The sequence below is a fragment of the Zosterops lateralis genome (assembly GCF_965231275.1).
Source record: "Zosterops lateralis genome assembly, chromosome: 33".
Lineage (NCBI taxonomy): Eukaryota > Metazoa > Chordata > Aves > Passeriformes > Zosteropidae > Zosterops > Zosterops lateralis.
In genome coordinates this window covers 4,685,150-4,695,228 of record NC_139793.1, presented here as the reverse complement: position 1 = coordinate 4,695,228, position 10,079 = coordinate 4,685,150, and the positions used below count along the sequence as shown (strand labels likewise).

Below are 10,079 nucleotides of genomic sequence, written 5' to 3'. Positions count from 1 at the left end.
CCCGGCCTGGACTGGCTGCTGGACGATATCGGGGCCCGGCTCTGCCCCCAGACTGACCACTGAGTGACCACTGACCCCTGAATGACCTCAGTGCCAATAAAGCCACATTTGGTGACATTTGGGGTGTCCTGGGGGGTCCAAAATGGGGCTGGGGGCGCTGGGGGGGAGGGGGGGGGATTTGGGGACACCTTGGGGTCCTGGGGGGAGTTTTGGGGGTTTTGGGGCAGTTTTTGGGTGGTTTTGGGGCAGGTTTTGGGACAGTTTTGGGGGGTTTTGGGGCAGTTTTTGGGTGGTTTTGGGGCAGGTTTTGGGACAGTTTGGGGGGTTTTGGGGCAGTTTTTGGGGCAGTTTTTGGGGCGGTTTTGGGCGCTCAGAACGACTCATCCTCGCGGGGGGGGGGGGTCTCAATCCTTTATTGGGGGTGGGGGATGGGGGGTGGGGGGGGTTGGGGGCGCTCAGGGCAGAGGCCCCGCCCCCCCCGGGGGGTCCCGGAAGGCGGGGGGGGGCAGCAGCGGCCCCTCCCCCCCCTCCTCATCCTCATCCTCGGCCCCGCCCCACGCGGCCACCTGGGGGGGAGGGGACACGGGGGGGGGGGGGTCACCTGGGGGTGTCACATACCCCCCCAGGGTGACGTCACCGCGCTGTGACCCCCCACCAAGGGCACCTCCCCAACACCCCCCACTGTCCCCCCATTGTCACCCCCATGGTCCCCATTGTCACCCCCTTTGTCCCCAATGTCCCCCCGTGTCCCCCCATTGTCCCCATTGTCCCCTCACTGTCCCCCTATTGTCCCCATTGTCCCCACTGTCCCCCCGTCCCCCCTCACCGTGTCCCTGGGGGGGGTCCCGAGGACCCTCTGCAGCACCTCGGTCACGTGACGGCTCAGGGCGGCCCTTTCCATCGCCATGGCCTGAGCCTGGGGACCCCAAAATCAGCCCGAAATTACCCCAAAATTAGCCCCAAAACCAGCCCCAAATCAGCCAAAAAATCAGCCCAGAATCACCCTCAAAATCAGCCAAAAAATCAGCCTAAAATTACCCTGAAATCAGCCCAAGATCAGCCCGAAATCAGCCCAAAAATCAGCCCCCAAATCAGTCAAAAATCAGCCAAAAATCAGCCGAAAATCACCCCAAAAATTACCCCAAAATTACCCCAAAATCAGCCCGAAATCACCCAAAAATCACCCCAAAATCAGCCAAAAAATCAGCCCAAAATCACCTTAAAATCAGCCCAAAATCAGCCCCAAATTACTCCAAATCAGCCCAAAATCAGCCCAAAATCAACCCAAAACAGTCAAAAAATCTGCCTAAAATTACCCCAAAATCACCCCGAAATCAGCCCCAAAATCAACCCAAAAATAATCCCAAATCAGCCCAAAAATCACTCAGAAATCAGCCCCCAAATCGCCCCGAAATTACCCCAAAATCACCCAAAAATCAGCCCAAAATCAGCCCAAATTTACCCAAAAATCAGCCCCAAATCCCCCCCAAACCCCCCGGCCCCCCGTGTCTCACCAGCCCCCGCAGTTGCTCCTCCAGCAGCAAATTGAGGCGCTGGGAATTGGCGTAATCGTCCTGCAGCCTGGGGGGACGGGGTGAACTGGGGGGCCAAACTGGGCCAGACTGGGGGGACGGGGTGAACTGGGGCCAAACTGGGCCAGACTGGGGGGACGGGGTGAACTGGGCCAGACTGGGCCAGACTGGGGGGACGGGGTGAACTGGGGGACTGAACTAGGCCAGACTGGGCCAGACTGGGGGGACTGGGGGGACTGGGAGACACTGGGCCAGACTGGGGGGCACTGGGAGCTGAACTGGGACCCAAACAGGGGAACTGGAGGGAACTGGGAGCACTGGGAGGAACTGGGGCGAACTGGGAGCACTGGGACCAAACTGGGCCAGACTGGGAGGGAGTGGGAGCACTTAACTGGGGGACTGGGAGACACTGGGGGCCAAACTGGGCCAGACTGGGACACAAACTGGGGGAACTGGGAGACAAACTGGGAGCAATGAGGGGAACGGGGAGACACTGAACTGGGGGAACTGGGGACCCAAACTGGGCCAGACTGGGGGAGTCGGGGGGACTGGGGGGACTGGGGGGGGACTGGGAGAACTGGAAGCACTGGAGGGCCAAACTGGATGAACTGGGAGACAAACTGGGGGCACTGGGAGCTGAACTGGGACCCAAACTGGGGGGAACTGGAGGGAACTGGGAGCACTGGGGGGCCAAACTGGGGGACACTGGGAGCACTGGGGGAAACTGGGACACAAACCAGGGGAACTGGAACCCAAACTGGGAGCACTGGGGGGACTGGGAGACAAACTGGGGGAACTGGGGGGAACTGAGACCCAAAACTGGGGGAACTGGGACCCAAAATTGGGGCCAAACTGGGGGGCACTGGGGGAACTGGGACCCAAAGTGGGGGAAGGGGGGAACTGGGAGCACTGGGGGGACTGGAGGGGACTGGGGGGACTGGGATGGCCCCAGATTCCAACACCTGTCCCCCCTCACCTGTCGGTGTCTCACCTGTCCATCCGCTCCCGCAGCGCCTCCAGCTCCGCCCGCGCCGGGGGGGGCCTGGGGGGGGAGACCCCAAAACTGTCCCAAAAACTGCCCCAAATCTGTCCCAAAATTGCCCCCAAAAACCGCCCCAAAAATTGCCCAAAACCGCCTCAAAACTGTCCCAAAATCACCCAAAATTACCCCAAAACTGCCCAAAATTCCCCAAATTGCCCAAAACCCCCCAGTTTCACCCCAAACCGGCCCCGCTCTCACCCCGGCGCTCCCCCGGCGCCTCCGGCCGCCCGCGGCTCCTGCGGGGACAGGACAGGTGTGACCCCACAGGTGACACAGGTGTGACCCCCCCCAAACCCCCACAGGTGACACAGGTGTGACCCCAGACCCCCACAGGTGTGACCCCGCCCACAGGTGTGTGACCCTCCCCAAAGGTGTGACCCCCAACCCCCCCCAGGTGTGACCTCAGACCCCCGCAGGTGACACAGGTGTGTCCCCAACCCCCCCCAGGTGTGCCCCAGGTGTGTCCCCCCTCTCCCCAACCCCCCCCAGGTGTGTCCCTTACCTGTCCCCCCTCCTCTTCCAGCTCCTCCTCCTCCTCCTCCTCCTCCATCGGGGGTCCCCTCGGGGGGATCCCGGGGGTGTCCGGGGGGCTCTGGGGGGGTCCCGGGGGGGGTCCCGGGGGGGGTCGCGGGGGGGCCAGCCCAGGGCGCGGAGCTGGGCGGGGCTCAGGACGCTCCGGGTCAGCTCGTCCAGGAACCGCGAGAAGCCCCCCCGAGACCCCCCCAGAGACCCCCGGGCCGCCCCCAGCCCCTCCAGGGACCTCCAGCGCCGGGGGGGTCCCGCCCGCGCCCCCCCGAGCCCCTCCTGGCTCCGGCTCAGCCCCCGCCGCGACCCCCGCCCCGCCCCCCGGGGGGTCTCCGGGACGGGCCGGGGGCGGCTCGGGCCCCTCCGGGGTGGGGGGAGGGGAGGAGGGTCCCCTCTGAGGCGCGACCCCCCCCGAGACCCCCCGAGGGGCTCCCCGAGGGTCCCCAAACCGCCCCCGGGGGGGTCCCCGCGCCGCCCCCGCCCCCGCCGGGGCTCGGGGGTCTCTGGGGGGGCTCGGGGGGGTCCCGGGATGTCGCCGAGGGTCCCCTGGGGGGGGTCCCCGGGGGGCTCAGCCGCTCGTGGCTCCGGCTCCGCAGCCGCGACCCCCGGGGGGGGCCTGGGGGGTCCCTGGGGGGGTCCCGAACCCTCCTCGGGGGTCCCGGGGGGTCCCTGGGGGGGTCCCGAAGCCCCGGGGGTCCCTCGGGGGGGCCCCGCAGCGCCCCCCGCCCCCCCCGGAGGAGGAGGAGGGAGGAGGGGGAGGGGGAGGGGGACGGGGAGGGGGAGGGGGAGGATGAGGAGGGGTCCGGGGGGGGCCCCGGGGGGGTGAAGAATCGCTCCAGGAGCTGCAGCTTCCCCGGGGGGACCGAGCCCCCTCCCCGCGACCCCCCCGGGACCCCCCCGGACCCTCCCGGGAACCCCCCGGGACCCCCCGAGACCCCCCGGGACCCCCCCGAGACCCCCCCGCCCCGGGGGGCCCGACGGAGGGGGCGGGGCCGGAGAGGAGGACCCCCGAGGGGACCTCCCGCTCATGGGGACCCCCCGGGACCCCCGGGAATCACCTGGAGACCCTCGGGAATCACCCGGGACCCCCTTGAGACCCCTGGGAACCCCTTGGGACCCCCCTGGAGACCCCCCGGGACCCCCCACCCGCCCCCGCGCGGATCCGGCTCCGGTTCGGGTCTAATCCAGCGCCGGGTTTTGATGCGAGCCCGGCCCGGTTCTGGTCCCGGTCCCGGTCCCGCTCACGGATCCAGTTCCAGGCTTTGATCCCAGGCCGGTCCGGTTCGGTTCGGGCCGGATCCGGATCCGGTTCTGCTCAAATCCGCCCCCGGGTTTTGATCCGGTTCTGGTCCCCGATCCGGGTCCGCCCCGCGATCCAGTCCCGGGCTTTGCTCCGGGCCCGGGCCCGGTCCGGGTCCAGCTCCGGATCCGGATCCGGTTCGGGTCTGATCCAGCTCCGGGTTTTGGTCCGGTTCCGATCCCGCTCCTGCAGCCGGTCCGGTCCGGGTTGTTGCGGTGTCCGGTCCGGTTCCGGTCCGGTTCCGGTTCTGATCCGGTCCCGGCTCTTTTATCGCGGCATCCGCGGGTCACGTGACCGCCCCTCCCCCCCGCTGTCCCCAACCCGCGACACGGGGACACCCCGGGGGGGGGGGGGGGCTGGGGGGGGACTGGGATTGAACTGGGATGGGACTGGGATGGATTGGGTACACTGGGAGGACACTGGGGATATTGGGGGGACACTGGGGACACTGGGGGACACTGGGGGGATAGTGGGATGGCACTGGGGACACTGGGGGGGACTGGGATTGAACTGGGATGGGACTGGGATGGGACTGGGGACACTGGGGGAATACTGGGGACACTGGGGATGCTGGGATGGGACTGGGATGGGACAGGGATGGAACTGGGGACACTGGGATGGGGTTAGGGATACTGGGATGGCACTGGCGACACTGGGGACAGCACTGGGTACACTGAGGGGACACTGGGATGGCACTGGGGACAATACTGGGGACACTGGGGGGGACACTGGGGGAATACTGGGGACACTGGGATGGGACTGGGATGGGACTGCGGACACTGGGAGGACACTGGGGACACTGGGGACAGCACTGGGGACACTGGGATGGGACTGGGATGACACTGGGGGACACTGGGGACAGCACTGGGGACACTGGGGGACACTGGGATGGGAGTGGGATGACACTGGGGGGACACTGGGGACAGCACTGGGGACACTGGGATGGGAGTGGGATGGAACTGGGATGGGACTGGGGACACTGGCACCGGTGTACTGCTGTCCCTGTACCGTTATACTGGTCATACTGGGTCTGTACTGGTGTCACTGCTGTCCCTGTACCCCTGTACTGGTTACACTGGTGGTTATACTGGTCATACTGGTGTCACCACTGTCCCTGTACTGGTTATACTGGTCATACTGGTGTCTGTACTGGTGTTACTGGTGTTCACGCTGGCCCTGGCTGTGGCTGTACTGGTTATACTGGTGTCCTCATACTGGTCGTACTGGTGTCACCACTGTTCCTGCACTGGTTATACTGGTGTCATTAGTGTTTGTTGTCATGTCTGTACTGGTTGTACTGGTCATACTGGTGTCTATGCTGGTGTCACCACTGTCCCTGTACTGGTCATACTGGTTATACTGGTGTATGTACTGGTGCCACTGATGTTCCTGTAACCCTGTACTGGTTATACTGGTCGTACTGGTGTCAGCTCTGTTCCTGTACTGGTTATACTGGTGTTACTGGTGTCCCCACTGTCCCTGTACTGGTCATACTGGTGTCTGTACTGGTGTCTGCACTGGTCATACTGGTGTCTATACTGGTCATATTCGTTATAGTGGTGTCCCCGTACTGGTTATAGTGGTTATACTGGTGTCACCATTGTCCCTGTACTGGTCACAGTGGTTATACTGGTGTATGTACTGGTCATACTGGTGTCTGCACTGGTGTCACCACTGTCCCCCCCCCCAGCCAGGCCAAGGGCACCGAGGTCGCTCCCAGTCCAAACTGGGCCAGTCCCAGTCGATACTGGTCGACACTGGGAGGGTCCTGGGCTAAACTGGGCCGGTCCTGGTCAATAGTGGGAGGGTTCCAGTCCAAACTGGTCGATACTGGGCCGGTCCCAGTTCAGCCTCGGGGCTTGTTCCACGAGGCACCAACGGCGGGGGGGGCCGGGGGGGCCTGGGCGGGACCATTCGGGGGCGTCGGGGGGGGATTTGGGGGGTTTTGAGGGATTTTGAGGGATTTGGGGGATTTAGGGGGATTTTAAAGGGATTGGGGGGGGATTTTAGGAGGATTTTGGGGGGATTTTGAGGAATTTGGGGGGATTTGGGGGCTGCCGGGTCCATGAGAGGGTCCCGGGGGGGATTGGGCCCCTCGGAGGCTCCTTGGGGGCACTTTTGGGGGGCAGGGGGTGAGTTGGGGAGGTTTGGGGATTTTAGGGGCGTTTTAGGGGATTTTTGAGGAATTTGGGGGGATTTGGGGGAATTTTGGCGCTGCCGGGGGCGGGCGGGTCCATCTGGGGGTCCCGGGGGGGGGTCTGGGCCCACCGGAGGCTCCTCGGGGGCACTTTTGGGGCTCCGGGGGCAACTTTGGGCTCAGGGCGGATTTTCGAGAGGCAGAAAATGACTGCGGTGCTTCAGGCGATGATTTTGGGACGAAACGCGACGATTTTTGGTTCAATTTTGGAGTTGTTTTTCCCCTCTCGCGGCCCCTCAGTGGCTCCGCCCCCTTTCCCGGCGCCGCCATCTTGGCCCCGCCCACCCTGAGGGCGATTCCGGGGGCGTGTCCAGAGGCGGGGCCTTGCCCGGTGACGTCAGCGGAGCCCCGGGCGCTGATTGGGCAGCGGCGCTGTCAGTCAGGCGGGTGACGCGGCCGGGCCGGAGCGCGGCGGAGCCGAGGTTGGGGGGGGGGAGGGGGAGGGGCGGATTTGGGGGGTCCCCGAGGGGGGGGGAGGGGCCGGAGGGACCCCCGGGGGGGGGACACGAGGGGGGGGCGCGGGGGGAGGGGAATTGGGGCGGGAGGGGCGGGGGGGACGGGCCGGAGGGGGGAGGGGCGGTTTGGGGGTGTCCCCAGTGGGGGAGGGGCGGGTTTGGGGATCCCCCAATCGGGGGGGGGAGGGGCCGGGGGGGTCTGGGGGGTCCCGGGGGTTTTGGGGGGGGCACAGGGTGGGGGAGGGACGATTTTGGGGTGCGCAGGGGTTGAGGTGGGGGAGGGGCAGTTTTGGGGTCACCCCGGGGTGGGGGAGGGGCGGGTTTGGGGCTCCCCCATTGGGGGAGGGGTTGGGGGGAGGGGTCCCGGTTTTGGGGGGTCCCCGCGGTTTTGGGGCGCCCCGGGGTGGGGGAGGGGCGGTTCCGGGTGCCAAAGGTCACGGCGGGGGCGGGGCCGTTAATTATCGGCGCCGTTAATTATCGGGGCGTGCGGGTTAATGAACAGCCCATTAATTACCGGGGCGTTCATTAACGGGGAGCCCAATGACCGGCCGGGATTGGGGTGCGGGGCTGGGTTTGGGGTCTGGGGGCGAGATTTGGGGTCTGGGGGGAAGAATTGGGGTCTCAGGGGCGAATTTGGGGTCTCCGGGGGGATTGGGGTGTCTGGGATGGATTTGGGGTCTGTAGGGTCGGGTTTGGGGCCTCTGGAAGGTTTTTGGGGTCACTGGGGGGGATTTGAGATCTCTGGGGGGGATTTAGGGTCTCTATCAGATGGTTTGGGGGTCTCTGGGGAGAATTTGGGGTCTCCAGGGGGGATTTGGGGTCTCTGGGAAGTTTTTGGGGTCGTGTTTGGGGTTTCCGGGAGGAGTTGGGGTGTCTGGGATGGATTTGGGGTCTGTAGGGTCAGGTTTGGGGTCTGGTTTGGGGTCCTGGAAGGTCTTTGGTGTCTCTGGGAGGTTTTGGGGCTCTCAGGGATGTTTTTGGGGTCCCTAGGATGGGTTTGGGGTCTCTAGGGTCGAGTTTGGGGGCTCTGGGGGGAATTTGGGGTCCCTGGGGCCCATTTTTCCCCCCCTGACCCCCCCCCAGCCATGCCCTCAGGATGTTCCGTCTGGACGAGACCCCCGAGGATCCGGCCTCCCCTCCCCCCTCGCCCTGGGGGGGCTCCCCCTCCCCCAGCCAGCCCGGCACCCCCTCCCCAGGTCAGAGACCCCCCGAAATAACCCAAAAAATCTCCCGAAATGGGAGGGGCGGGGCTGGGCTGGGGAGGGGGGCGGGTCCTCCCTCTTCCCCCCATCATTTGGGTTCCCCTCCCTCTCTTTCCTGGGGTCTCCTCTCCCATTTTTGGGGTCCTCCCCGGTGTGTCTGACCCCTTCTCCCCGGTGTTTTTGGGGTCCTCCCTCATGTTTCGCGATCTCCCCCCGTGTTTTGGGGTCCCCCCGGTATCTCTAACCCCCTGGTACCCCCCGTAACCCCATTTTCGGGGTCCCCCGGGCTGTTTTGGGTCCCCCCGGTATCTCTGACCCCCCGGGCTATTTCCGGTGTCCCCCCGGTATCTCTGACCCCCCGGGCTGTTTCCGGTGTCCCCCCGGTATCTCTGACCCCCCGGGGCTATTTCCGGTGTCCCCCCGGTATTTCTGACCCCCCCGGGCTGTTTCCGGTGTTCCCCCGGTATCTCTGACCCCCCGGTATTTTTGGGGTCCCCCGGGCTGTTTTGGGGTCCCCTCTCCCATATTTTGGGGTCCCCCGGGCTGTTTTGGGGTCCCCCCGGTATCTCTAACCCCCGCTGTGCCCCCCCAGAGCCGCGGGCCCGGCTGCGCTCGGAGCTGTCCCCGGTCTCTGTCCCGGTCCCGGTCCCGGAGCCGCCCCCGCCCCGCGGCCGCTCCCGCTCGGCCCCGCCCGTGCTCTGGGCGGCCCAAAGGTACGGCCGGAGGCTGCGCAGGATGAGCGACGAGTTCCAGCTGCAGGTGACGCACCTGGGACACCTGGTGACACCTGGGCACACCTGGGGGACATGGGGATATCAGGGACATTGGGGACATTGGGGTTATTGGAGTACAGGGGACACACCTGGGCACACCTGGTGACACACCTGGGCACACCTGGGGGCATTGGGGACACCTGGGGGATACCTGGGGACAAGAGGACAGGTGGGGTACAGGGGACATTTGGGACACAGGTATGGGAGGAGGATGAGCGACGAGTTCCAGCTGCAGGTGACGCACCTGGGCACACCTGGAACACACCTGGGGGACCTGGGACACCTGGGAAAGCTGGGACACACCTGGGACAGCAAAATACACCTGGGGACACACCTAGGGGACCTGGGACACACCTGGGGACACACCTAGGGGACCTGGGACACACCTGGGGACACCTGGGACACACCAGAGCTCACCTGTCCCCACCTGTCCCCTCACCTGTCCCTTACCTGTGACACACCTGTCCCTGTCTCACCTGTGACACCCCGGGGGGGGTCAGTGACCCCCCAGGTGACCCCCCAGGTGAACCCCCCAGGTGACAAAACCCCCCTTTGTCCCCCCAGGTGTTGCCGCGGCCCCGCAGCGCGGGGGGGGTGCCCCAGGTCTGGGGGGCGTGGCGGGAGGCGCTGAGGGCGTGGTTTGGGTCCAGGAGGCCCCGCCCACCCGGCCCGCCCCCGCCCCCTTGATCACTGACCACGCCCCTTTGACCACGCCCATCGCTCTGACCACGCCCCACCCACCGGGACCACCCCCCCCCGATTAATGGGGGATAAATAAAAATTTTGGATTTTTATAGAAAAAATGAAAAATTTTTTTGTGTGTGTTTTTGTTTTTTGGGGTTAAATCGAGGGATTTTCATCCCCCCCGGGGGTAAATGGGGGGGGGAAATTGGGGAGGGGGCGGAAATGAGGGTTCCCCCCTAAAAAAAATGGGAAGGGGTGAGAAAAATCCAAAATCCCCCCAAAATCCCCCCTAAACCCCCCAAATTCCCCCCAAAATCCCCCCAAAAGAAGCGTCTCCATAGAAGAATAAAAGTCTCTTATTGTACAAAC

The 10,079-nt window shown here is 65.1% G+C and overlaps 3 protein-coding genes across 3 annotated transcripts in view; 1 reads left to right on the top strand and 2 right to left on the bottom strand.

Annotated features, from left to right (window-relative positions):
* LOC310921158 (autophagy-related protein 2 homolog A-like) overlaps positions 1 to 384 on the bottom strand; it is a gene marked incomplete at both ends in the record, with an annotated part of 19,377 nt that extends 18,993 nt beyond the window's left edge. The window contains 1 exon segment of the mRNA XM_083881268.1: positions 378 to 384. Coding sequence (XP_083737394.1) covers positions 378 to 384 — 7 coding nt within the window.
* A 71-nt stretch (positions 385 to 455) lies between these two features.
* On the bottom strand, positions 456 to 3,146 carry LOC310921157 (uncharacterized protein; the record flags this gene model as incomplete). The annotated part of the gene is made up of 6 exons (XM_083881267.1): positions 3,077 to 3,146; positions 2,773 to 2,810; positions 2,524 to 2,574; positions 1,515 to 1,581; positions 827 to 916; positions 456 to 566 (listed from the first exon to the last, which is right to left on the bottom strand). The coding sequence occupies exons 1-6, from the start codon at positions 3,122 to 3,124 to the stop codon at positions 456 to 458; spliced, it is 405 nt and encodes a 134-aa protein (XP_083737393.1). The 5' UTR covers positions 3,125 to 3,146.
* A 3,813-nt stretch (positions 3,147 to 6,959) lies between these two features.
* Positions 6,960 to 9,824, top strand: BAD (BCL2 associated agonist of cell death). The gene is made up of 4 exons (XM_083881487.1): positions 6,960 to 7,018; positions 8,147 to 8,247; positions 8,846 to 9,012; positions 9,591 to 9,824. The coding sequence occupies exons 2-4, from the start codon at positions 8,148 to 8,150 to the stop codon at positions 9,711 to 9,713; spliced, it is 390 nt and encodes a 129-aa protein (XP_083737613.1). The 5' UTR covers positions 6,960 to 7,018; position 8,147; the 3' UTR covers positions 9,714 to 9,824.
* Positions 9,825 to 10,079: the final 255 nt, after the last annotated feature.

Coding starts and splice junctions, on each gene's coding strand:
- BAD (XM_083881487.1), top strand. CDS start 8,148: ATGTTCCGTCTGGACGAGACCCCCGAGGATCCGGCCTCCCCTCCCCCC. Junction 8,248..8,845: donor GCCCGGCACCCCCTCCCCAG/GTCAGAGACCCC, acceptor GTGCCCCCCCAG/AGCCGCGGGCCCGGCTGCGC. Junction 9,013..9,590: donor GCGACGAGTTCCAGCTGCAG/GTGACGCACCTG, acceptor TTGTCCCCCCAG/GTGTTGCCGCGGCCCCGCAG.